General features: G+C 56.8%; 1 protein-coding gene across 1 annotated transcript; it reads left to right on the forward strand.

Annotated features, from left to right (window-relative positions):
- Positions 1-264: 264 nt before the first annotated feature.
- LASP1 (LIM and SH3 protein 1) lies at positions 265-27333 on the forward strand. Its single transcript, XM_084222111.1, has 7 exons — positions 265-395; positions 6205-6299; positions 14926-15010; positions 19833-19940; positions 22986-23136; positions 23911-24014; positions 25000-27333. Exons 1-7 carry the CDS (start codon positions 327-329, stop codon positions 25171-25173), a joined length of 786 nt encoding a protein of 261 aa, XP_084078237.1. The 5' UTR covers positions 265-326; the 3' UTR covers positions 25174-27333.
- Positions 27334-27356: the final 23 nt, after the last annotated feature.

Raw genomic sequence — 27356 nt, forward strand, 5'->3', positions numbered from 1 at the left:
AAGACCCGTGGTTCGAATCCCGCCGCGGCCTCAATGTAAATTTCGTGTGGTTTTTACGCCGTTTTTCGCCTTTTTTAGGGGTGTTTCAGCTCGGCGCTGCCTTCCTAGGGGTGCGCCCCGCTCACACGCGCGTTACGTGTGCACGCAGGCGTAGGTGCGCGCCCCGCCCCCGCGGTCCCTCCCCTTTCCTTTTTCCCACCGCCTCCTCCCCTTCCCGACTATTTAAAGTCGCGACATCGCGGGCGGCGGCTCAGTGGAAGAAGGCGGCGGAGGAGGGTGGGAGTGATTTTTTTTTTCCACCCCTCCCTCCACGCGAGTTTTCCGCCATGAATCCCAACTGTGCGCGCTGCGGGAAGATCGTGTACCCCACGGAGAAGGTGAACTGCTTGGATAAGGTGAGCTCCGCAGGGTGGCACGTGGGGACTGGGACAAGGATTTGGGGTTTTTCCCATAGGATCGCCTCCGGATGGGATGGTTTTCCCCCTCATCCCCATTCCCGGGGGGTTTTCCACGGGATCTCGTTGTTTTGGGGGGTCTCCGGTAGGATTCCGGCCCCCCCGCGGGTGCCACTTCCTTATGGACGCGGTTCTTCCCCCCACCCTATTCCCGGGAATATTTCCACGCTTCCCCACTCCAAACCCCGCTTTTCCCGAGGGTATTTCCACGCTGGATCCCCTCGTGGTGGGAGCCCAGGGGATCTGGATCCCTCCCACCCCCATTTCCCGGGGGTATTTCCACGCTCCCTCCCCCCCGTACCCTGGGGGTCCCTGGAGCCCCCGGTGTCCCGAGGGTCCCGCACGGAGCCCCAGGGAGGGGATGGGGATGGGGATGGAGCTCTTTGCCCTGGGGGCTCCTGCAGCATCCCCAGCTCTTCCTTCCATAGCAAATATTTCTATTTATTGGAATATCTCCCATTCAAAGGCAGCACATCCGTGTGGAGGCCCAAGGAAAGCAACAGTTAACGCTTCCCTGAAGCCGGGAACCTCATCTGGTTTCCATTATCGAGCTTTTTCCCCTTTTTTTTTCTTTTTTTTTTTTTTTTTTCCAAATCTTCCATCCCAGTTGCTACTTCCCTGTTCCAAAATCCCATCCCTCCACTCCGGGGCTGCCTCCCTTAACCTGGAATATTTTTTGGAGTATTTTCCCCTCAAAACCAAAGCTCTGGTGGAAGCTGGAGGTGTGGGGAAGGTGATGGTGGGGCTCCATTCCCGCTGCTCTTCCCATGGGATTTCCTTTACTCTCCTCCCCCTCCTCTCCCAGGCTTCTGGGACAACCAGTTTAGGGACTAAAAAAAGTAACTGGGAAGAACGCTCTGCTCTCCAGCGGCATTCCTGAGCTCCGGCAGACCCTGTTGCTCGCATTTTTAAGGGATGATGCTTCTTCCTCAGGCCGGGAATAGCTGGGAGCTGAACTATCACCCCTAAATCCTGGGATTTGGGGCTGTGAGTGGCTCTGGGCCCTGGGAACCTCCAGGAGGTGCTGGGGACAATAGAAAGGAAAAAGGGGTTGGGGGATAACTGGAAGGGAAGGGGAGTTTGGGATTTGTGGATATTTAGATGGGAAAAGGGTTTGGGGATTGTAGGTATTTGGAAAGGAAGAGGGGTTTTGGGATTGGAGATGTTTGGAAGGGAAAAGGGGTTTGGGGGTTGTGGATATTTAGAAGGGAAGGGTTTGGGGATAGCTGGAAGGGAAAAGGAGTGCTGGGGTTGTGGATATTTGGAAGGGAAGGGGAGTGTTGGGGTTGGGGCTAACAGGAAGGGGAAAGGGGTGCTGGGAGTGGGGATGACTGGAAGGGAAGGGCAGTGTCGGGGTTAAGGCTGACCGGGAGGGAAGGGGGATCCCAGGATTGCTGGCAGGGAAGGGGATGAGCCGTGGCTCCCTGGTGCTCCTGGGCTCCCTGAGCTGCAGGAGAGGGTGTGATCCAGCTGTGGGGAACAGGAGGTGGTCTGTTCCAGCTGTGAGCTCTAGGAGATGGTGTGTTCCAGCTGTGGGGAGCCGGCAGGAGCCCGCAGTCACCATCTTGTCCTCCTCGGGCTCCTCACCCACTTCCTCTTCCGAAGAGCCGAGGCTCGGCCGGCTCGTGGTGCGGCTCACCCCGCCCCGGAGCGCCTCCGGCTGCCCTTTTCCCGGAACGCTGCCCCAATTCCCATAAAACCGTGGGCAGGCCTTGGAGTGCCTCTGTCCCTGCTTGGAATTCCTCTGTCCCTGCTTTTCCTCTGTCCCTGCTTGGAATTCCTCTATCCCTGCTTTTCCTGGCCCTTGGAATTCCTCTATCCCTGCTTTTCCTGGCCCCTGGAATTCCTCTATCCCTGCTTTTCCTGGCCCTTGGAATTCCTCTGTCCCTGCTTTTCCTGGTCCTTGGAGTTCCTCTGTCCCTGCTTTTCCTGGTCCTTGGAGTTCCTCTGTCCCTGCTTTTCCTGGCCCTTGGAGTTCCTACGTCCCTGCTTTTCCCAGCCTTTGGGGTGCCTCTATCCCTGCTGGGAGTTCCTCTCTCTGTCCCTGCTTTTCCCAGCCCCTGGAGTCCCTGTCCCCGTTTTCCCAGGCAGAGTCCGAAGGGCAGCCAGGCGGTGCTGGCGGGAGGAGGGCACAGCCCCAACCTTGGGCTGTGTGGGATGTGCCTTTGCTTCCAGAGCCAGGGAAACTCCACTTCCCTTTGGGATTGATGGAATACTCAGAGCCTGACCACCTCCCCACAGCCCTGACATGCCCCGAGTGGCTTTGGGGACATCACTGTCCCTGCCCCCAGGGGACAGTGCCACTGCTGGCTCTAATTTCCGCAGGGGAAGTGACACTCGAGGGCTGGGCTGGGCTCACCCCGAGCTGAGCCTCACCCTGGGCTTGTCTCCTCCTGCCCAGGGGGTTCCTCTGGGGGTTGTCCTCAAATCCTGGGGGCTCCATGTTGTGGGGTTTGCCCCCCAGGTGTGCTGCAAAGGCTTTGCCTGGTGGGAAAAGAGAAGCTCTGGCTGCCCCTGGATCTCTGGAAGTGCCCAAGGCCAGGCTGGAGAGGGCTTGGAGCACCCTGGGACAGTGGGAGATGTCCCTGCCCATGGCAGGGGTGGCACTGGATGAGTTTGAAGGTTCCTTCCATCCCAAACCATTCCATGATTATAAACCCAAGGAATCCTTCATTTCCCCAGCATGCATGGTCTCTGACCCACTCACCTGGATAACCTGGAAAGTTTTAGAGCTGTTTTCCTTTAAATCTGTGATTTTCCACTGAGGTTATGTTGGTCAGAAGAGTTTCCAAAACTTGTGTTCACACTTAGAAACAAAATCCTGTCCAGCCTGCTGGGATGTGGGATCACCTGGGATCTCCTCCAGGCTCAGGACTGGGAAGCACAGGGAGTTCATCCTCCCCTAAAACCCCCTTTGGATCCTGTCCTCTTTCCACAGTGAGCAGAGCGTTCCTGGAAGCTGAAATAACTCCTGCTCCCCTGTGTCCAGCCGTGCTCCAGCCTCCTTTTAGTGCTGCCTCAGATTTTGTGGATCCAGCATTAATTCCACTCCGTTTGTGAGACAGGGAGCGGTGGCAGCGAGGCTGAGGACAGGAAAAATGCTCCATAGGCACTTCCCAAGGGATCCCAGATCTCTTCCCAGATCACTTGGGAAGAGCCTCAGGCTGGGAATGGCCCTGCTGAGCAATTCCTGGTGGGAACTGGGGCAGGAATGTGCTGGGAATGCTCTGGGACGGGAGCAGAGCCTGCCTGGGAGCATTGTACTGCTGTGGGATGGGATTGGGATCCCAGGGATCTGCTGCTGATCCTGGAGCTGGGATTGGGATCAGAGGGATCTGCTGCTGATCCTGGAGCTGGGATTGAGGTTGTTTCTGTGCTGGATCCCAGGGATCTGCTGCTCTTCCTAGTTCTGGGATTGGGGTTGTTTCCCTGCTGGATCCCAGGGATCTGCTGCTCTTCCTGGTTCTGGATTTGGGTTGTTTCCCTGCTGTTCCTGCTCCTGGATTTGGGGCTGGGATCCCTTCCCTGCTGCATCAGAGGGATCTGCTGCTGTTCCTGGAGCTGGGATTGGGATCAGAGGGATCTGCTGCTGCTCCTGCATTTGGGATTGGGGTTGTTTCCCTGCTGGATCCCAGGGATCTGCTGTTCCTGCTCCCAGAGCTGGGATTAAGAATCTTTCCTTGTTGGATCAGAGGGATTTGCTGTTCCTGGATTTGGGATCTCAGGGATCTGCTGTTGCTCCCAGATTAGGAATTGGGGTTGTTTCTGTGCTGGATTGGAGGGATCTGCTGCTGTTCCCTGATTTGGGATTGGGGTTGTTTGCCTGCTGGATCCCAGGGATCTGCTGCTGTTCCTGCATTTGGGATTGGGGTTTTTCCTCTGCTGGATCCCAGGGATCTGCTGCTGTTCCTGCATTTGGGATTGGGGTTGTTCCCTGCTGCATCCCAGGGATCTGCTGGCTGTGCCAGATCCTCCTGGGAGCTGGGGCATTCCTTGAGGAGAAGGCTCTGGGGTTGTGCTGCCTCTCAGTTCCCCCCTGCAGACCCCTGGTGCCATCCCTGGCAGCTCCTGCTGGGAAGGGCTTGGAAAGGGCCCTTCACCCCCCAGGACAGCCCCAAAAACTCAGGATCCAGCTGCTGATCCATCCTGCAGGAGCCCAAAAAACTGGGGAAGGGGCAAAACCACCCTGGGAGAGGATGGAGGAGCAAAGCCCCTGCAGCTGGAGGAACTGCTGTGAGCAGAGGGGAGGAACAAATCCGTGTCTGAGAGCAATTAAAAGGAGGGGAATTGTCCTCTCCAGGGCTGAGTCATGTCCCCAGAGCCTGGCAGTGTTTGTGCACGGGGTGTGGCACCTGGGGAGGTGACAGCAGGGCTTGGTCCCTGCGGGGACACAGATCCAGCCTGGGCTTGGAGAGGAGAATCAGCTCCTTGAAGGTTTTAAAGTGGTAATCCCAGCAAGAAGCAGCAGCTGGGCACTCTGGGTGTGTTGGCTGAGTGTTAAAGGACACTTGCCTGTTCTCTAATTAGTGCTTGGAGCTGCTAATTGGGCTTTTGGTGGAGTTTTCCCTGATTTTTTGGGGGGTTGCCCTAGGGCAGGACTGGCTGTCAGGGGTGAAGGTTTTGCTCCAGGCTGTGCTTTCCCTCTTTCCCTGCTCCAAGAGGAAATTCCCATTCCTCTCTGGGCTCTGGGAATTCCCACCAGACCCCACAAATCCCTGTGGAAAAGCAGAGTCTGGACTCTGGCAGGACTTTGAACTCGGTCTGTGCGACCTCAGAATCACAAAATCAGAATAATTTTACTCCCAGATCATCAAATCCAACCTTTAACTCCAGCTCTGAGCTGTTCTCAGGCTCCTCCCAGCCTGGGCCCAGCTCAGAGCCAGGTGGGAATAATTTCTTTAGGATCAGCCCTAAAAAAGAACCTTAAAACTCTCCTTGAGGGTTTGTCACAGCCCAGGCTGTGGGGTCAGGCTCTGGCTTTTTGGGGTTGTCTTTCCCCTTGCATCTGTGTCTGCTTCCCATGAGAATCTTTTCCTGCTTGGCTCGTGCAGCCTCACCTGACCTGCTCTTCTGGCTGGCACCAAGCAAAGAACAGCAATAAAATAAAATGAAATAAAATAAAAATAAACCCAAAGCAGCAGCTTTGAACCTTCAAACACAGCTGTTCCCTCTGCTGAGGTGTCACTTGCAGAAGGAGCTTTTCCTATCCATGAATTCCTGGATTTATGGAAGTAAAAAACCTCCCCTGGCACTTGGGAAGATCAGAAGAGATGGGATTTGATCCTAAATTAACCAGGATATTCCCTGTGCTCATTTAACCAACTTTTTTTTTATTTTCTTTTTCATTTATCCAGAAGGATCCTGATTTGTGCTCCCCTTTCCCGGCTGGCCTTGAACTCTGTGGACCCAAAATGTTTCTTAGTATCTAAAAAACAGCTTGAAAATTCCATTTCTGTAGCTGCTCCTTCTGCAGTTCTTAGAAGGAAGATTTGCTTTTCCTGGGGTCACACTGATTTGTGCTCTCTTTTCCTGCCTGCTCCTGAGCTCTGTGGACCCAAAATGTTTCTTAGTATCTAAAAAAGGAGCTTGAAAATCCCATTTTTGTGCCTGCTTTTTATGCACTGACACTTCTTAGAAGCAAAATTTGGTTTTCTGGGGTGGCAGTGCTGCCATGCTGGGTGGGAACTGTGTGGTTCCAGCGGGGTTTGGCACCCCTGGTGCTGACAGTCGGGGTTTTTTTGTGTTGCAGTTCTGGCACAAATCATGTTTCCACTGCGAGACTTGCAAGATGACCCTGAACATGAAGAACTACAAGGGCTACGAGAAGAAGCCGTACTGCAACGCGTGAGTGCCTGCTGGGGGGGATCCTGGGGGGAAAGGGGGTGCAGGCTGCTGGGGGGGGTCCTGGGGATTTTCTGGGGATCCTTGCTGGGGATCCCTGCTGGGGATCCTGGGGATTTTCTGGGGATCCCTGCTGGGGATCCTGGGGATTTTCTGGGGATCCCTGCTGGGGATCCTGGGGATTTTATGGGGATCCCTGCTGAGGATCCTGGGGATTTTCTGGGGATCCCTGGTGGGGATCCTGGGGATTTTCTGGGGATCCCTGCTGAGGATCCTGGGGATTTTCTGGGGATCCCTGCTGGGGATCCTGGGGATTTTCTGGGGATCCCTGCTGAGGATCCTGGGGATTTTCTGGGGATCCCTGCTGGGGATTTTCTGGGCATCCCTGCAGGGGATCCTGGGGATTTTCTGGGGATCCCTGCAGGGGATCCTGGGGATTTTCTGGGGATCCCTGCTGGGGATCCTGGGGATTTTTTGGGGATCCTTGCTGGGGATCCTGGGGATTTTTTGGGGATCCTTGCTGGGGATCCTGGGGATTTTCTGGGGATCCCTGCTGGGGATCCTGGGGATTTTCTGGGGATCCCTGCTGGGGATCCTGGGGATTTTCTGGGGATCCCTCCTGTGGGGCCTGCTATGGAATTTTTCTGGGGTATCCTGCTGTGGGGCCTGCTGGGGGATCCCTGCTGGGGGATTTTTCTGGAGGATCCTGCAGTGGGGCCTGCTGGGGATCCTGCTGTGGGAATTGTCCTGTGGAGTCCACTGGGTGCACCCTCCTGTGGGGGATCCTTCTCTGGGGTCCACTGGGGGTCTCCTGTGCTGTGGGATCTCTCTTGTGGGGGAGTATCCTCTCCTGTGGGGATCCTCCTGTGGAGTCCACTGGGGTCTCCTGTGCTGTGGGGATCCTCCCATGGGGGTCCCCTCCTGTGTGGGACCTTTCTGTGGGGGATCCTGGTGTGGGGTCTCCTGTGGGGGTCTGCTGTGCTGTGGGGATCCCTTCCATGTGGGGCCCTCCTGTGGGGATCCTCCTGTGGAGTCCACTGGGTGAACCCTCCTGGGGGGGGGGGGGGATGTCTCCTCTCCTATGGGGATCCTCCTGTGCTGTGGGGCCTTCTGTGGGGCCTTCTGTGGGGCCTTCTGTGGGGCCTTCTGTGGGGCCTTCTGTGGGGCCTTCTGTGGGGCCTTCTGTGGGGCCTTCTGTGGGGCCTTCTGTGGGGCCTTCTGTGGGGCCTTCTGTGGGGCCTTCTGTGGGGCCTTCTGTGGGGCCTTCTGTGCTATGGGGGATCCTCCTGTGTGGGGCCCTGTAGTGGGGATCTTCCTGTGGAGCCCACTGGGGTCTCCTGTGCTGTGGGGTCTTTCCTGTGGGGATCTTCCCATGGTGGTCACCTCCTGTGGGGGATCCTGGTGTGGGATCTCCTGTGGGGGTCCCTTCTGTGTGGGGCTGTCCTGTGGGGATCCTCATGTGGAGTCCACTGGGGGCATCCTCCTGTGGGGGATCCTCCTCTGGGGTCCACTGAAGGTCTCCTGTGCTGTGGGGCATCCTGCTGTGGGGTCTCTCTTGTGTGGGGGTCCCCTGTGCTGTGGGGAACCCTCCTGTGGGGTCCACTGGGGGAATTCTCCTGTGGGGGATTCCTCCTGTGTGGGGCCCTGTTGTGAGGATCCTGCTGTGGGATCTCCTGTGGGGTCCACTGGGGGTGTCCCCTTCTCTGGGGGTCCCCATGGGGATCATCCTGTGGAGGCCATTTGGGGTCTCTTCTGTGGGGATCCTCCTGTGTGGGCCCCTCCTGTGGGGTCCACTGGTGGGATCCTGCTGTGGGGGATCCTCCTGTGCTGTGAGGGGTCTCCTGTGCTATGGGGGATCCTGCTGTGGGGACCCTCCTGTGAGGCCTTCTGTGGGGTCCACTGTGGGGGACCCTCCTGTGTGGGATCTCCTGTGGGATCCTCCTTTGGGACCTGGTGCTGTGGGGGATCTGCTGTGGGATTTTGTGGGGGATCCTCCTGTGGGGTCTCCTCTGGGGATCTCCTGTGGGGTCTCCTGTGGGATCTGCTGGATATTCCTCTCTCAAACTCCAGTTCTCACCCTGGAACAGGCTCTGTGGGGCACCCCAAGCTCTCCAGGAGCAGGGAACAGACCCCGAAATTCCCTCTGTGCAGGGAACAGACCCCGAAATTCCCTCTGGGCAGGGAACAGACCCCGAAATTCCCTCTGTGCAGGAAAGGACCTCAGAAATTCCCTCTGTGCAGGGCTGGGCTGGGTGCAGCCACCTGAATTTCCTGGCAGGGAAAGAATCCCAAGGTAAATAAACCTGGGAGGTGAAATCCTTGGTGTGGGGGATGGAGGCAGGGCAGGGTGGAGCAAGAGCTCAGGGCCATTTTTTTTTCCCTTTATTTTTTTCCTCTGGGACTTTTTTTTTTTCCTTTCTGGGTCTTTTTTTTCTGGGTCCTTTTTTTGTCCTGGGCCTCTTTTTTTTCCTTGAGCCCCTTTTTCCTCTGGCCCTTTTTTTCCTGGCCCTTTCCACCTGTTCCTGAGCACTGGATATTCCCTTCCAACCTTTTTTTTTTTCCCTTATCCAGAAGGACCCTATGTACACAAAATGCTTCTTAATATCTAAAAGGCAGCCTGAAAATCTGATTTTTTTTATCTGCTCCTTATGCACTGGCAGTGCTTAAAAGGAAAATTAGAGAATATAATCAATGTAATTAATTTCTTGGTGTTAGATTAGGGTGATCTGTTCACAGAGTGCTTTAAAAATGCTGATCCTGACAAGATCCCTGTAGGATGGGTGCTGGAGTCAGGGAATTCCAGGGTGGTTTGGGTGGGAAGGGACCTTAAATCCCATCCAGCCCCAAGGGCAGGGACACTTTTCACCATCCCAGGGTGCTCCAAACCCATCCAACCTGGCCTGGGACACTTCAGGGATGGAACAACCCATGAAAGAGCCTCACAGTGGGAGATTTCTTCCCAATATTCCTGATTTTACTCTTAAATTTTTTACTTTTTAAATTTACTCTTCTGAGTTACACTGAAAGGAGAAGTGGTGAGAGCAGAACTTGGCCAGACCCTCCCATTTCCGTGGGGTTTTTTAGGTGTTTGTTTTTTTTTTTTTAACTGGGGTTGGGTGCTGGGGGTGGCTGTGGCTTGTCCAAAATCCAAGAATTCAGCTGGGCTGAATTTGTTAAATTTGTTAAATTCCAATTTGGGCATGGAATGGCGATTCTTGGGTGTCTCACCAGGATGACAATGCAGATAACTGATTAAAAATAAATTGGATTTATTTGTGGGGGAACAGCACTGTTGGAGCTCCAGTTTTTTGGGGTGAAATTTGGGAGTCTTTTTGGGGGTGGATGTGTGTGCTGAGCAGGTGAGCTCTGCCTTTGGGGGTGATGATTTTGGGGTGGGGATGCTCTGGCCTGGCAGAGCTGAGCCCCCCAGGCTGTTCTAAGTGTCCTGACCCAAAACTTTCCCCCCTGGCCCGTGGGATTTGCCCATCCCCAGGCTTAGGGTCCTGTTCCCGTGCTCTCCCTGCCAGGGAAGTGGGATAATAAAGGGAAATTCCTGACATTCCAAGGAGTCTGCGCAACCTCGGGTTCTCACCCCCCTCTCTGGGGGCTCCCTTTGATGCTGCTGCTGCTTTAACCCTTCCCAGCCCAGCACTGAGCACAGAAACTGCCCCCAAAATCCTTTCTTCTTCCCATTTTCCTTGATCTAAAAGCAAATGGAGCAGCTGGAAGTTGCTGGAGGATTTTCCAGTGGGTTGGGATGTGGAAAAAAGGGAAAACTCCAGACTTGGATTTGGGGTTGGTTCTTTCTCAGCTGCTCTCAGGAGTATCCTGGGACAGCAGAAACTCCAGGAGAGCTGTGCCTGCCTGGGGACATCCCAGGAGGAGCCCAGGCTTCCCAAATTTCCTGCATTTGGAGGGACAAGGTCCTCTGATCCAGGAGAAGGGGGTGGAAAAGCAACGTTTATCCTGGCAGGGAAGAGGCTGCTTTTCCAAACAGGGTCCTCTCTGTTCCAGCCCGTGGCCCCCTGCCAAATTCCTGAGTTTCTTTCTTCTGGGAGAGCAGGAGGAAGAGGGCTGGGCTTCCTCCAGCCCTGCCATTCCCCCAGCCATAAATCCAGCAGGAATCTTTGGGAATGGCTGGGTGGCAGATGGGACGGTCCCCACCCCCCTCCCTGTCCCCTCCCTGGCTCCAGCTGGGCACTGGGAGGGACTGGTGCCTCACTGGAAGTGACATTCAGGGCTGGGCTGGACCCTTGGCCTGAGCACTTGGAGCTAAAAGTGGGAGAAGGGAAAATCCAGGGAAGTCTGAGACTTTTCCAGATGAAAAGTGGGGAAAAGTTGGATACAAGAGACAGGCAAGGCTGGAGTTCCAGCTCCAGCTGCTCCTAAATACACATTTTATAGATGTTTTATATGAAATATATATTTTATAAATATATAACAATATTTTGTATATTTATTATATATATATATATATATATTATATATTTTATAATTTTTTAAAATATTAAACTTGCTGTGATGAGGGATCAGGGATTGGGATTCCTTCCCTGCTGGATCAGAGGGATTTGCTGTTCCTGGAGCTGGGATTTGGGTTCTTTCCCTGCTGGATCCCAGGGATCTGCAGCTGGTCCCAGATTTGGGATTGGGGTTGTTTCTGTGCTGGATCAGTGGGATCTGCTGTTCCTGCTCCTGGATTTGGGATTGGGATTCCTTCCCTGTTGGATCAGAGGGATCTGCTGCTGCTGCTCCTGGATTTGGGATTGGAGTCGTTTCCCTGCTGGAAATTGAGGATGGGATTGGGGATATGGGATGGATCCTGCTGCACCCAGAGCTGGTGAGCAAATCCCTGTTCCCATTGCTGGCCCCAAACCAGCCCTGGGGTTGGCCTGGCCATGGGATTGGCCTCTCCAGCCCTGGCATCAGGACAAATCCTGGGGAAATCCTGTCCTCCACAGAGCTGCTGGGCTCTCTGGGAGCAGCTGGGCTGGCCCAGCCATCCTGGCAGCTTTTCCCTGCAAACCCTGGGAGGATCCCAACCCTCCCCTGTGCCCATTCCTGGTGGGATCTCTGCAGAGTGGGGCTGATTTCGGTGCTGACAAAGGCTCAGTTTATTTCTGAAGCTCGTCCCCAGAAGCTGCAGCCCTTTGAAAGGCAGGATGTGACCTCGGAGCCTCCTGGCAGAACACAGCCAATTGCTTCCTTTGTTTAACTGTCCTCTGCTGAATCTTCCCCAAATGGTTCCCAAATCCCCTGAGCCAGCTGGGGGGTGGCTGTCACCCCTGGGAGCTGCAGGGACAGGGAGTGTTTGCATCCAGGGCTGCTCCTTGATGGCTCCATCTGCCAAAATCTGCTTTAAAGCCTCAATATAAGCAACACTTGGAGCTCCTGAGGTTTTTCCAAACACTGGAGGCTCTCACATCATCTGTGGGGGTTTTTTGGGATCAGAGTCAGGGTTGGGGATGCAGGGTCTGCTCCTGGAGCTCCCAGATTCCACCAGCTGTCTCTGGAGAGCAGCTGGGCCATGCCAGGCTGCACTCCCAGGAGTTTTTGGTGGTGTTCCAGGATTTATCCTCATTTCCAGCTTGGGAAAAGCTCCAGAGGCAGCAGCTCAAGTGCTGCTGGTTGGGATGGGGGTTTTTTGGGGGGAAATGCTGCTTTTAGGGCAGGGATGGAGTGGAGTGTGAGTGTTGGGAGATTCACCTCCATCTGGAAGTGGGATTGCTCCAAACCCCTCTCTTGCTTGTGGGGGTGGGAAATTTGGGGAATACAGATCCCATGGAAACCAGGCACGGTGCTGCTGTGGGAAGGAAGGTCTGGATTCACTTCCTGACATCCCTGTGGAATTTCCCTCCCTGCTCCCTGCCTGGGGAGGTGCAAGAATTGCTGGTGGTCCCCAAAAGAGCCCTTTAGCACACGGTGGTGGCCAGGAGCAGGCGGATCCTTCTCCCAGAGGGATGGACTTCATCCCCTGGGAATTGCAGTGCTCAGCCCCCTCCTAATGCAGGAAGGATGAACTTCCATCCTCCTGGGAATTCCCGGGAGGCATGAACTTCAATTCCCCAGGAATTGCCGGGCTCAGCCCCCTCCTTCTCCTGGAGGGATGAATTTCCATCCCCCGGGAATTGCTGTGCTCAGAGGGATGCATTTCCATCCCCCAGGAATTGCCCAGCTCAGCTCCCTCCTTCTCCTGGAGGGATGAATTTCCATCCCCGGGAATCTCCGTGCTCAGAGGGATGAATTTCCATCCCCCGGGAATTGCCGGGCTCAGCCTCAGCCCGCCCCTAATGCCGGCGCCAGACGGGAGCTGTGCCCGGGGAGACTCCTCTGACCTGATTTAGCAGCGCCACAAAAGCTGCCTGCTCTGGGCTGCCACAGCCTCCTGGCAGACAGGACCCGGCGTTTTGGGGGATTTTGTGGGGTTTTTTGGGGTTTTGAGGGTGGGAAGGGGTCCTTCCCGCTGTGGGGTGCTGCCTGTGAGGTTCTTTGTGGTCCCTGCCCTGTTCTATGTGGAATCCTGGAATATCCTGAGTTTAAGGGACCCCCAAGGATCATGAGGCTGACCCCTGCAGATGGGCAGAGGGATGCATCCAGCAGTGAGGAGAGACCCCAAGGTTCCCCACCCAATCCCCCCTGGCAGTCTGTTGGCTCCACTCCCAAGATCTCCCAGCTCCTCTCCATCAATCCCTGAGATAATCCATGTCTGGCCAGTGCTGGGGCTCCTCACACCCACCCTGGGCATTACAGCAGCACCAACCCAGCATTCCCAACACCCACCAAAATCTGGGTGCCATCCCAGGATCCCATCCTGGATCCTCCTCCAGCAGGGAGGACACCTCCTCCTCCAGCCTTGAATTCCCTAAAGGCTGAAACACCTCTACCCCAGGGAATTGGGGAGAAAAAGCAGTTCCCAATCCCAGGGGATAGTCCCAAATTCCTGAAGGGCTGAAGTGCCTCCTCCCCAGGGAAATGAGGGGAAAAGCAGTTCCCAATCCCGAATTTTGTTCATCCCACACCCGGCACAGACAGATCCCTCCTGCCTGCTAACTCAGGGCTGAGCAAAAGCTGCCTCAAATCCTTGTGAGATTTCCTCAAAATCCAAAGGAAACCTAATCCCAGCTTCATCCCTGGCTGTCTGCTGCTCCCCCAGGAGCAGGCTGGAGCGTTCAATCCAGCCAGGCTGCTTGTTGTTTCCCGGGTTGTTTTTAATTCCCTCCTCCTCCTCCCGCGGTTTTCCCGTTCTCCTGAGCTCCACAGGGATGGATTTCTGCCTTTCCAAGCCCTCCTGGCTGCCGGGGCCTGATCTCCTCCCCGTGTTATCAGTGCCCGGGGCAGGGATGCGGTTGCCATGGCAATGGGAGATCCCGGCTGGCAGGGCGGGGATGGATCAGGGATGGTGGGGCCAGCAGGAGCAGGGTGGGGGTCATTCCTCTCCTGGAATTGTCACTGGTGAGGCCACCCCCCCAATTTAGGAGGGGCTGGAGCATGTTCAGAGGAGGCAACGAGGCTGGTGAGGGGTCTGGAGCACAAACCCTGTGAGGAGCAGCTGAGGGAGCTGGGGGTGCTCAGCCTGGAGGAGACTCAGGGTGCCCTCATCACTCTCACAGGTCCTGGAAGGTGCCTGTGCTCAGCTGGGCTGGGCTCTGTCTGCAGCAGCACTGACACAACCAGAGCACACAGCCTCCAGCTGCACCAAGGGAAATGCAGGCTGGATAGCAGGAAAAGGGTTTTTACAGAAAGATGATAAAGTTCTGGAATGTTCTGCCTGGGAGTTGGTGGAGTCGCCATCCCTGGAGGTGTTGAACAAAGCCTGGATGTGGCTCTGGGTGCCAGGGCTGAGTTGAGGTGTTGGGGCTGGGCTGGACTCGATCTTGGGGGTCTCTTCCAACCCAGTAATTTTGGAATTCTGTGAATTCTGTGGATGCTCTGGGCTCTAGCTGAGCTGCTCTAGTTCCAGAGGAGCCTTTGCCCTTGGCTGGGCTGTGTCCCTCTCTGTGCATTTCCTGGGGGATATTGGGATGTTCACACTGGGAATGTTGGATAAAAGCACTGCTGAGCCCTCAGGGTTTGTAAAAACCCCGGGCAGAGGTGCTGGGAATCACCTCACAGGGCTGGGAATGCTCTTGGATTTTGTGGGGAATTTGTGATCTGGACTCTCCCAGAATCCCAGGATGGTTCGGGCTGGCTCTTGGCTCTCCTCACAGAGCTGGGGATGCTCAGGAATTCCCAGAGTGAGTTCATGATCTTGGATCTCCCAGATCTGCTCCAGGTCAGGTTTCCTCCTGGGGCTTTTCCTGGGAATTCTGGGGCGTGGAGGGCTCTGCCAGGCTGGGAATGCTCCTCTTGCTCCAGGCAGAGCTGTGGGACCAGCATGCAGGGCCTGGGGGTGAAGCTCCATAGCTGGGACCAGCTCTGGCTCCCCAGGAGTGGGACAAACCCCTGGAATGCTCACAGCTCCTGGGTGTGGCCCTTGGGGACAGATTTGGGGTGGCCCCGTTGGGCTCGATGATCCTGGAGGCCTTTTCCAGCCTGAATGACTCCAAGATTCCATGGTGGGAATTGCTCTGCTGTGCCTGAGCAGCTGGGGAGACAGGGGACAGTGGCATTAACCCTTTCCTTCCCTCTGCAGACACTACCCCAAGCAATCCTTCACCATGGTGGCAGACACGCCCGAGAACCTGCGCCTAAAGCAGCAGAGTGAGCTCCAGAGCCAGGTGAGCCCCTCAAATTCCCCAAATTCTCATGGGAAAAACCCACCCTGACCATTCCCTGTTGTGCTTCTGTCTCTAAGGGTTCTGTGTTTTGGGATTTCTTTGGGTGCCCCCCAAATTCCCATGGGAAGAACCCACCCTGACCTTTCCCATGGCATTTCTGTCTCTGAGGGTTCCATGGTTTGGGATTCCTCTGCATCCCCTCTCCAGAGGGGCCCTTCCAGCCTTGGAATTGACAACTCCAAGTCAATTGGAATTCCATGATTGACAATTCCATGATTCTCTGGCTGTTTCCCAAATCTCTCCCTCCTAAGTCCTACTACATCTTTCATAATTCTGCTTCTCCAAAGCATCTAGTCTCATTTACAAAACCCTCCTTTAAAACTTATTTCTAATTTCATTTCTCTCTCAACAATATCCATCCTATTCCATAACATTCCCAAGTCAACATTTCTCATCTCAAAGCTTCCATACAGCTACAAACTTTGTAAACCTTCTGTCAAACTCTTAAAAATTCCCTACAAATCCATTTCCCACGTGCCCCCTCCAAATATTTCCTGTAAACCTGGGAGGAACAAACAGCTGGAGGGAGCAGGGCTGGCCTGGAGGAGAATTCCAGGTTTTTCTGGGAAGGGCAGAGCCTGTGGGACAGGCTGCTGGCCAGGCTTTGTCCCCTGCAGGTGGCCCTGGCTCAGCCATTCCCTGCTGGGTGTGGGCCCAGGGATTGTCCCTGGGGTGATCCCGGATTTCCTTCTGCTCCAGAACTCTGGGAAAAGAAATGGGAGCTTCAGTGTTGTAGGAAAACTGCTGGAAGTGCAGGAATGGGCACTGGGGAGGGGCTGGAGCAGCAGGAGAGGCTGAGGGAGGTGGGAAAGGGGCTCAGCCTCTGGAGAAGGAGGAGCAGGGGGGTCCTTCCCAATCCCTACAATTCCCTGGAAGGAGCCAGGTGGGGGTCAGGCTTTTCCCCAAATTGACAGGATGAGAGGAAACAGCCTCACGTTGTTCCAGGGAAGGTTTAGGGTGGAAATCAGGAAAAAACCACTCAGTGGAAGGGCTGTCAGGCACTGCAAGGGGCAGTGCTGGGGTCACCATCCCTGGAAATGTCCCAAATCCAGCCTGGGGACGTGGGTTAGTGATGAACTGGGGCATGGCTGGACTCTGAGCTCACAGGGCTTTTCCAGCTGTGACAATTCCATGTTTTCCTGGGCTCTGGCAGTGCTGGAGCATCCCCTGAGCCGTGCTGTGAGCTTTGATGTCAGCCCTGCTCACGAGCCCAGCTCATTGTGCTGGAAAAAATCCCATCCAGAGGCAATCCTGTCTGCCAGGAGAGCTGCCATGGGAGGCCCTGCACCCAATTCCCTCTTTTCCTTGGAAAAGGGGCACTAGGACAGCCCAGGGTGCTGGCAGCAGGGCCTGCTGCCTCTCCTGAGCAGGGATTTTTTCCCTGCTATTTTCTGGGGTTTTTTTCCCTGCTGTTTTCTGGGATTTTTTTCCCCTGCTGTTTTCTGGGATTTTTTTCCCCTGCTGTTTTCTGGGATTTTTTTTTCCCCTGCTGTTTTCTGGGATTTTTTTTCCCCTGCTGTTTTCTGGGATTTTTTTTCCCCTGCTGTTTTCTGGGATTTTTTTTCCCCTGCTGTTTTCTGGGATTTTTCCCCTGCTTTTTCCAGTCATTTTTTTGGGGTTGGGATCAGATCCCTGCCTGCTGTACCTGAAGGATGCTGTGACCTTCTTCCTTCTCTTCCCATCAGCCTGAGAGTGCCAGGAGCTGTGGAGCTGAATCCTTGGGAATTCCTCCAGGAGGAGGGGGAGGATGAGGGAGCCTCACCTGCAGGACCAGGGCCATAATGGGGTCCCCAAAGCTCAGCTTTTCTCCCAGCCTTGGCTCAGGCTCAGAGCTGAGCCCAGCCTGGGGCTGGATTTGTGTCCACGCAGCGATGGCAGGGACAGGGGGATGACAGGGACAAGGGGACACCGTGGCTTTTCCATGGCAACCACGGAGCTGCTGCTGCTGCTCTGGAGTCTCCAGGCTTTTCCTGGGTTGTTGTTGATGGAAGCAGAGCCAGGGGAGGGGGTTGAGCTCTGCCTGGGCTCTCCTGAGCCTGGGGGAATTCGCAGCCCCTGGGGAGCTGGGTGGGGCACAGCCCTGAAGGGAGGGGGGCTCTTGTTCCATGGTTGGTCACCACAGCTCAGCCCCTGTCCCCTGTGCCAGGTGTGCCCTGGGGCCTGCCAGGCTCGGGGACACTGGGGTGACAAGGATGGGGTGACAGGGATGGGACACTGGGCACCTGCAAGGGTGGGGTGGCAGGGACAGGGTGCTGGATACCCACAGGGATGGGTGACAGGGACAGGGTGCTGGACACCCACAGGGAAGGGTGATGGGGATGGGGTGACAGGGACGGGGTCCTGGACAGCCACAGGGATGGGTGACAGGGATGGGTGACAGGGACAGGGTGCTGGATACCCACAGGGATGGGGTGACAGGGATGGGACACTGGGCATCTACAAGGGTCGGGTGACAGGGACAGGGTCCTGGATACCCACAGGGATGGGTGACAGGGTTGGGGTGACAGGGACAGGGTCCTAGACAGCCACAGGGATGGGTGACAGAGATGGGGGGACAGGGACAGGGTGACAGGGACAGGGTCCTAGACAACCACAGGGATGGGTGATGGGGATGGGGTGACAGGGACAGGGTCCTGGACAGCCACAGGGATGGGTGACAGGGACAGGGTCCTGGACAGCCACAGGGATGGGTGACAGGGATGGGACCCTGGGCACCTGCAGGGGCAGGGTGCCAGGGACAGGGTGGGTGGCAGGGCCAGGCCACAGCAGCTCCGTGTCACTGCTCTGTCCCCTCTATTTGTGTCCCCGAGGAGGCGCCTCCCGTTCCGCTCACGGGAAGCTGCTGGATAATGATGTCCTGTCAGGCCAAAAGTGTCCCCAAAGTGCCACCCTGGTGCCCACAGGCTGCTTTGCCCAGCCCACGTGTGGCAGGGAAATTGCAGGTTCCCGTCCTGGGGCTCCTTTTCTGAGCCTTTCCTGGGGGGAGTTTGGGCACAGCCCTTCCTGCCCGTGTGGGGGTGGCAGTGCCACTCCTGTCCTGCTGTGCCAGCCCCTCTGGGAGCAGTGTCACCTCAGGGCTGGTGACAAAAAGGGGAGGGTTTGATGTGGGAAGGGATTTTAGGGTTTGATGTGTGAAGGGTTTTTCTGGCTCCCTTTGGATAACTCATTGATGCCCTCGGAGTCACGGCATGGAGGGAGCAACTCTCCCACAGGAAATTAATTGTGGGGTTAATTAATTTGTTAAATTATCATCATCATCATCATCATGGGGATGCTGCCTGGTGGGTTTTTAGGGCTGAATTCCTGTGTCCTGAACATCAGCATGGTGGAAAACCAAGGGAGATGGGGCAGGGTGGGATTTAGGAGGGTAGAAATACAGAATTTATCAGAGGATCTGCCCTCCCATGGGACTGGCTCCCTGCTCACTGATTCCTTGTCCTTCCTGCCTGGAATTCTCCCAGCTCAGCAGCTCTGTGGGTGCCCTGTCCCCTGTCCTGGGCAGCGTGGGGACAGCATCCCCCACTCCAGAGGGAAGCATCCTTCCTGGAAAGCACCATGGATGGAGGGCAAACCACAGCCCTGCTGGGCAAACTGGGGCTGGTGGCTCCAGGGGGATCCCCCAGCCCCTCCTGAGCCTGTCCCAGTGTCACCAGCTCTGTGTCACCCTCCCAGGGGTGGCTGCAGGATGCAGCTCACTGAGCAGCTGCTCTGAGCTGGGTGCCCCACAGGGAACTGAAATCAAACCTGGGTGACCCCAAAGAGAGAGGGGAGCCCCTTCCTGTGTGGGCTCAGGGGAATGGGGGGTGTGGGGGCTCCTGGAAACCCCTGTGTGCCATCCCTGGGGAGGCTCTGGGATGGACAGGGGTGTTCAGAGATGGACAGGGATGCTCAGGGTTGTTGAGGGGGGCTCAGGGATGCTCAGGGTTGCATAGGGGTATTCAGGGATGTGCAGGGAGGCTCAGGGATGCTCAGGGGTGTCCAGGAATTCTCAGGGATTCACTGGGGATGCTCAGGGATGTGCAGAGATTCACTGGGAGGCTCGGGGATGTTCAGGGATTCACTGAGAGGCTCAGGGATGAACAGGAATGCTCAGGAATGTTCAGGGATGCTCAAGGAGCTCAGGAATGTTCAGGGATGCTCAGGGAGGCTCAGGGATGCACTAGGAGCCTCAGGAATGTTCAGGGTTGCTCAGGGATGTGCAGAGATTCACTGGGGATGCACTGGGAGGCTCAGGAATGCTCGGGGATGCTCAGGGAGGCTCAGGGATGCACTGGGAGGCTCAAGGAGACTCAGGGATGCACCGGGAGGCTCAGGAATGCTCAGGAATCTTCAGGGATGCTCAACGAGGCTCAGGAATGTTCAGGGATGCTCAAGGAGGCTCAGGGATGCACTAGGAGCCTCGGGAATGTTCAGGGATGCTCAGGAATGCTCAGGGATGTGCAGAGATTCACTGGGGATGCACAGGAATGTTCAGGGAGGCTCAGGGAGGCTCAGGGATGCACTGGGAGGCTCAAGGAGACTCAGGGATGCACTGGGAGGCTCAAGGATGCTCAGGGATGCTCAGGGATGCTCAGGGATGCTCAGGGGGTGCCCCTTGGCGAGGCAGGAGCCCTGGCAGGAGCTGCTCCCCTGGTTCTCAGCCAGGCCCAGCTGTCCCCTGTCCCTGCCCTGTCCCCTGTCCCTGCCCTGTCCCCTGTCCCTGCCCTGTCCCCTGTCCCTGCCCTGTCCCCTGTCCCTGCTCAAAGCCTTCTCCCGCCCCCAGATCCGCTACAAGGAGGAGTTCGAGAAGAACAAGGGCAAGGGCTTCAGCGTGGTGGCCGACACCCCGGAGCTGCAGAGGATCAAGAAGACTCAGGATCAGATCAGCAACGTGAGTGGCCTCTCCTGCCTGCCGTGCCACCGCTGTGACACGGCTGTGACACCGCTGTCACCTCCAGGGGGAGCGGGGAGGGGACAAACAGCCCGGGGTCACGGGTTCCTGCAGTCCTGGCACAAATCCTCCTCTCTGAGGAGGAGAGGGGAGGCTGACTCGTGATCAGAATCTGGTTTTGTCGTGGGAAACACATGCTTCTAGTAATTAGGCATTGAGAGTGATTTTTGGGGAAATTTCACAGTAATTTGGGGGGAAATTTCACAGTAATTTGGGGGGAAATTTCACAGTAATTTGGGGGGAAATTTCACAGTAATTTGGGGGGAAATTTCACAGTAATTTGGGGGGAAATTTCACAGTAATTTGGGGGGAAATTTCACAGTAATTTTGGGGAAATTAATAGTAATTTTGTGGAAAATTAATAGTAATTTTAGGGAGGCTGCTAATTATTTAATAGTAATTTTAGGGAAGACTATTCATTACTTAATAGTCATTTTAGGGACACTACTAATTACTTAATAATAATTTTAGGGAGACCATTAATTACTTAATAGTCATTTTAGGGAGACTTCCATTTGCTTTTGCCACGGGTATCAAAATGATCAAATCTCTTCATCAAATCTCTTATGGGGATGGGCAGGGATGTTCAGGGAGGCTCTGGGATGGACAGGGAGGCTCAGGGATGCTTGGGGTGTTCAGGGATTGACAGAGATGATCAGGAATGCTCTGGGGTGCTCAGGGATGGGCAGAGAAGCTCAGGAAGGCTTTGGGATGGACAGGTAGGCTCAGGGATGGACAGGTAGGCTCAGGAATGCTCAGGGAGCTCTGGGATGGACAGGGAGGCTCAGGGGTGTTCAGGGATTGACAGAGATGATCAGGAATGCTCTGGGAGGCTCAGGGATGGGCAGGGATGGACAGGTAGGCTCAGGAATGCTCAGGGAAGCTCTGGGATGGACAGGGAGGCTCAGGAATGCTCTGGGAAGCCTAGGGATGTTCAGGGAGGCTCTGGGTTGTTCAGGGAGGCTCTGGGATGTTCAGGGAGGCTCTGGGATGTTCAGGGAGGCTCAGGGATGCTCTGGGATGTTCAGGAATGCTCAGGGAGGCTCAGGAAGGCTCAGGGATGGACAGGGAGGCTCAGGAATGCTCAAGGAGATGGTGCCAGGGGAAGGGAAGGGGTTTGCAATGCAGGGAGATGGTGCCCACAGCAGGAGCTCCCACAAAAACCCAGGGGGATTTTTATTCCCTCTTTCCCTGCTCCGGTTGTGCAGCTCCCAGCCATCCCAGGGTGTGATGGATTCACCAAACCCCAGGCAGGGGATGGGATCTGAGCTGGAAGATTTTCCCTGGGGCAGCTCTGAGCTGGCAGCTTCACTGGGGCTGGGTCTGGGGACATGAAATGACAGCAGAGAGCTGCCATGAGCCCGGCCCTGGCAGCCCTGCCCAGCCCCTCACCCTCTGCCAGCATTTCCAGCAGCTCCCTGTGCCTGGCTGCCAGCCTGGGTGGCCGTGACCCACTTAGGGAGGCACAGCCACCAGCGCTGTCCCTCTGGGCCAGGGGAGGTGGGGCCGGCCTGGCCCTGCCCCAAAAACAGCCCCGGGGGTGGGGGCAGTGGGGAAAACCCCTGGGAGTGGGGCTGGGCATGGCCTGAGCCCGTCCTGGGGCTGTTCCTGATCCTGGGGCTGTGCTGGGGCTGATCCTGAACCTGTCCTGGGACTGATCCTGAACCCGTCCTGGGGCTGATCCTGATCCTGAACCCATCCTGGGGCTGATCCTGATCCTGAACCCATCCTGGGGCTGATCCTGATCCTGGGGCTGTCCTGGGGCTGATCCTGCTCCTGGGGCTGTGCTGGGGCTGACCCTGAACCTGTCCTGGGGCTGTCCTGGGGCTGTTCCTGATCCTGAACCTGTCCTGGGGCTGTTCCTGATCCTGAACCTGTCCTGGGGCTGTTCCTGATCCTGAACCTGTCCTGGGGCTGTTCCTGACCCTGATCCTGTCCTGGGGCTGTTCCTGATCCTGAACCTATCCTGGGGCTGTTTTGGAGCTGTTCCTGACCCTGAACCTGTCCTGGGGCTGTTTTGGGGCTAATCCTGAACCTGTCCTGGAGCTGTCCCTGTTCCTGAGGCTGTTCCTGATCCTGAACCTGTCCTGGAGCTGTCCCTGTTCCCGAATCTGTCCTGGGACTGTTCCTGATCCTGTTCCTGATCGTGAACCTGACCTGGGGCTGTTTTGGGGCTGTTCCTGTTCATGAGCCCATCCTGGGGGCTGTCCCTGTTCCCAAATCTGTCCTGGGGCTGTTCCTGGGACTGTCCCTGCTCCTGGGGCAGATCCTGATGTTCCCAAGGCTCTTCCCCAGGTTGTCCCTGGGCTGTCCCAGCCCCCCAGGTGTCCCCAGGTGTGCCCCGGGGCTCCCTGTGCCCTCCAGTCCATCACTGTTTAACCAGGGCACGTTCCCAGGCTCCAGCTGCTTCCTGGTGGGAATGCACTCATTAACAGCCCGGAGTTAATTGGTAATCTTTGCCCTCATGCCCCCATGGCTGGGTTAACCCTTTCCTCCTTCCTGCCCTGTGTTCCCCTGGCATTGGGGGTTGCACACAGAATTCCTGAAGGGGATTTGGCTGGGTGTTCCCGTGGTTTGGGAGGTGCATCTGGGGCTCAGCCTCATCCTGAAACAATTCCTCACCCCTCCCACAGGGCACAGGAAGCTCCTCCTGTCCCCTGTGTGCCTGGAGCTGCCCTGAGCTGAGGGGGAGTGGTGAAGGAGCCCCCTGGGATATGCTGGGGTGGCAAAAAGAGCCGAGCTGGGATGAGGGGAAGGATCCAGAAAAGCACCGAGTCCAGCATTAACCCAGCACTGCCTCACCAGCAGCCCATGGGCGTTTTAACCCTTGCAGGGACGGTGACTCCCTTTTCTGAAGGAATTCACCCTAATTTCCAACCCAAACCCGCCCCGAGGCTGTTTCCCTGTCCCAGCCCCTTTCCCCTGGCAGAAGCTGCTGCAGCAGGGCCGAGCTGTGAGCTGTGAGCTGTGCCCCCCTCCCTGCAGATCAAGTACCACGAGGAGTTCGAGCGGAGCCGGATGGGGCCGAGCCCCAGCGAGGGCGCGGAGCCGGAGCGCCGGAATTCCCCGGAGAGCGGCGCCTACCGGAGAGCAGAGCAGCAGCAGCAGCAGCACCACGGCCAGCCCGGAGCCACAGGTGGGGGGACAGCCCCGGGGCTCCCCTGCGTCCCCAGAATCCCAGGGGAGCATCCACTCACATCCCAGTGCGGGATCCGTGCTTCCCTCCACATCCCAGGGCAGGATCCACCTGAATCCCAGAGCGGGATCCACCCAAATCCCAATCCATGGATCCACCCAAATCCCAGGGCAGAATCCATCCTTCCCTCCACATCCCAGGGCAGGATTTACCCAAATCCCAGTTCATGGATCCACCCATATCCCAGTGCATGGATCCACTCAAATTCTCAGTGCAGGATCCAGCTAACTCCCAGTTCATGCATCCCCTCAAATCCCAGGGCAGGATCCGTCCTTCCCTCCACATCCCAGGGCAGGAGCCGCTCAAATCCCAGTGCAGGATCCACTCAAATCCCAGTGCCTGCATCCACCCAAATCCCAGTTCATGGATCCTTCCACATCCCAGTTCATGGATCCACCCAAATCCCAGTTCATGGATCCACTCAAATTCCCAGTGCAGGATCCAGCTAACTCCCAGTTCATGGATCCACTCACATCCCAGTTCATGACCCACATCCTAGTTCCTGGATCCATCCTTCCCTTCACATCCCAATGCAGGATCCAGCCAAATCCCAGTGCAGGATCCACCCAAATCCCAATGCAGGATCCCCTGTCCCTCCCTGTCCCAGTTCAGGATCCCCTGTCTCTCCCATCCCAGTTCACCCCCCTGTCCCTCCCCATCCCAGTTCACTGCCCAGTCCCTCCCATCCCAGTTCACGGCCCTGTCTCTCCCCAGTTTACCAGCAGCAGCAGCAGCAGCAGCCTCCTCCATCCCAGTCCTATGGCTACAAGGAGCCAGCCCCGGCCTCCTCACAGCGCAGCGCCCCGCCCGCAGCGGGGGTGAGTTCAGCCCGGCCCCCATTCCTGCTCTGGGGGTCCCTCTGCCCCCCATTCCCGCCCCGGGGGTCCCTCTGCTCCCTCTGCCCCCCATTCCCGCCCCGGGGGTCCCTCTGCCCCCCATTCCTGCCCCCCATTCCCACCCCGGGGGGTCCCCCTGCCCCCCATTCCCGCCCCGGGGGTCCCTCTGCTCCCCCAGCCCCAGGAGAAGCTGTTTTGGGGGTTGGATGCTCAGTTTGGGCACTGAGAGCCACCTGGATCCATGTCCCAGCCTGTCCCCAGGGAGGGGCTGTGCCAGTGACCCCTGCATCCCCTGGGCCTGTGACGGTGTCCCTGTGTCCCCTGGGGCTGTGACAATGTCCCTGTGTCCCCTGGAGCTGTTCTGTGTCCCCTGGGGCTGTGACAATGTCCCTGTGTCCCCTGGGGTTGTGACAATGACCACCCTGGTGTCCCCTGGGGCTGTGACAATGTTCCCTGAGGTTGTGACAATGACCACCCTGGTGTCCCCTGGGCCTGTGACAGTGTCCCCTGGGGCTGTGACAATGTCCCTGTGTCCCCTGGGGCTGTGACAGTGTTCCCTGGGGCTGTGACAATGACCACCCCCATGTCCCCTGGGGCTGTGAGTATCCCCCTGTCCCCTGGGGCTGTGACAATGACCATCCCTGTGTCCCTTGGGGCTGTTCCATGTCCCCTGGGCCTGTGACAATGACCACCCCAGGGGCTGTAACAATGACCCACCGTGTCCCCTGGGGCTGTGAGTGTCCCCCTGTCCCTTGGGGCTGTGGCAGTGTCCCTGTGTCACCTGGGGCTATGACGATGACCCACCCACCGCTGTGTCCCCTGGTGCTGTGACAGTGTCCCTGTGTCACCTGAGGCTGTGACAATGACCCACTGCTGTATCCTCTGGGGCTGTGACAATTTCCCCTTGTCACTTGGGGCTGTGACAGTGTCCCCTGGCTCTGTGACAGTGTCCCCCGTGTCCCCACAGAAGCGTTTCCGTGCCGTCTATGACTACAACGCGGCGGACGAGGACGAGGTGTCCTTCCAGGACGGGGACACCATCATCAACGTGCAGCAGATCGATGACGGCTGGATGTACGGCACGGTGGAGCGCACGGGGGACACGGGCATGCTCCCGGCCAACTACGTGGAGGCCATCTGAGCCCGGCGACACGCCCTGCCCCGTGTGTCCCCTCCCCGCCCGCCCCGCCCTCCGAGCCGTGTCCCCGTGTCCCCTCCGGGGCCGGTTCTGCTCCGTGGGGGCTGCGGGGCTGTGCGGGGTGGGGATCGAAGCTCCGGGGTGCTCCTGCCCCTGTCCCCTCCCCTGTCCCTCCTGTCCTGCCCTCCCGGTCAGGGGACGCCTCCGGAGCCACCGGGGTGCCAGGAAAGGGAGGGAGAGGCCACGTCAGGACCAAATTCCCGCTGTGGGGTGGGGGAGGCGAGGGGGGCTCAGCCCGAGGGTGCCCCGGGCTCGGGGTGGGCTGGCAGCTCCCCCTGCTCATCCTGCCCTGTCTGCCCTCAATCCTCGATGCCTTCAGGGCCCAGAGCAGGAAAGGTTTCAGCTCAAATCTCCAAGAAAACCTCTCTGCTCGGGCTGCTCCTGCCTGGGGCTTGTCCTGGCTGCAGGGCTGGGCTGGGATGAGGCCTCTGGAGCTGGGATGAACCCCCCGGAGCAGGGATCAGCCCCCCAGATTGGGATCAGGCTCCCTGGACTGGGATGAGCCCCCCAAACTGGGATGAACCCCCTGGAGCAGGGATGAATCCCCCTGGACTGGGGTCAGCTCCCCAGACTGGATTCAGCCCCCTGGTGCAGGGATCAACCCCCCAGACTGGGATCAGCCCCCCTGAACTGGGATGAGCTCCCCAGACTGGGATCAACCCCCTGAACTGGGATGAGCTCCCCAGACTGGGATCAACCCCCCTGAACTGGGATGAGCTCCCCAGACTGGGATCAGCCCCCCCTGAACTGGGATGAGCTCCCCAGACTGGGATCAGCCCCCTGGAGCCCCAGCTCGCTCTGGGGGTCCCCTGGGGGAGCCTTTTTTTCCCCCCACCCAGCATTTTCTTGCTTTTCTCCTCCTCCCCCTGCTGCTGCTGAGTGCTGCCCCCCCCTCTGGGCCCATGCCGGGTCACTGTCCCCCGGGTGATGTGACACCCCCAGCCACCCTGCACCTCTCATTCCCAGCGCTGGTGGCAGCTTTTTGGGACCACTTTGGGATCGTTACGGACCAAAACATCACAGCACGTCGCTGTCCCCTTCTCCTCCGAGCTCCTGGGGAGGAGCAGGGTCGGGTTAAACTGGAACTGGGCAGGGAGGGAGGAGCAGGACCTGGGGACAGCAGGGGTGTCCCCTGCCGGGAGCGCTGTGGGGCCGGGAGGCTCCCGGGGGAAGCTCCACCTTTGTTATTCCCTCAGGAAAATCGGGAATAAGGGACCAAATCAGCCGAGTGTGACATTCCTCGGTCCTGCTGGGGACACCTCCCTTCCTCGGGGGCTGGGACTGGGGACAGCAGGGTCGGGGGGCAGAGTCCCACTGGGAAAAGGGAATTGTGGCTGCAGTGGGATGGGGGACAGGGATTTGGGGCAGGAGCAGCCAGGATGGGCTGCCCGGGGTGGGAATCCCAGCTGGTGCTAAAACAGGGAGCACAGGGGCAGGGGAGCCTCCTCTCCCTGCTAAATCCTCTTCTAATCACGTTCTTGTCTGGGAATGGGGAGGGGGGAGCCTCAATGTGAATAAACCCTTTTTTAATGGACCAAATAACACAGGAAATTCCCTTTTGGGATACAGATCTTTTTTTAATCCTCCCTCAAAACCATTGTCCCGAAATTCTCCCCTCCCATGCCCCTTTCACCCCCACCATGGGAAACAAACCTCTTACTGCTTGATTTCTGCCTTTTTTCTCAACTTTATGCACTTTTTTGCCTTTTTTTCATAGCTGAAAAGCACCTGAACCTGTATTTAAAATAAATAAATAATTAAATGAGTTAAGAAAAGAAATTACAAGGAAGAAGAACAATTAAAAAGCTGAATAATTGCTTCTCATCACGTGTAAAATAGACCTTGTCCATCCCAGCTTCCCTGGTTGTGTCTCAGTGCTGAGCTTAGAACGTGTTTTCCTCGGGATCCGTCGCTTAATTGGGGTTTTGTCCTTGTGTCCTCCTTCCTGGGTTTGAGCACCCACCAGTAAAAAAAAAAAAAAAAAAATTACAAAATTATTTGGCCTTTTTATCCAAAAAAAGAAAACCCACGGAATGGAACAACCCGACCGATTCTCTCGCCGGTTTACTCGGATTGAAAATAAAAGTTTCATTTTTACCTGCTGATTGTGCTGCCTTTGATTGTGG

The sequence above is a fragment of the Fringilla coelebs genome, assembly GCF_963513975.1.
Source record: "Fringilla coelebs genome assembly, chromosome: 27".
In the NCBI taxonomy this organism is placed as follows: Eukaryota; Metazoa; Chordata; class Aves; order Passeriformes; family Fringillidae; genus Fringilla; species Fringilla coelebs.

Coding starts and splice junctions, on each gene's coding strand:
- LASP1 (XM_084222111.1), top strand. CDS start 327: ATGAATCCCAACTGTGCGCGCTGCGGGAAGATCGTGTACCCCACGGAG. Junction 396..6,204: donor AGGTGAACTGCTTGGATAAG/GTGAGCTCCGCA, acceptor TTTGTGTTGCAG/TTCTGGCACAAATCATGTTT. Junction 15,011..19,832: donor AGAGTGAGCTCCAGAGCCAG/GTGAGCCCCTCA, acceptor TCCCGCCCCCAG/ATCCGCTACAAGGAGGAGTT.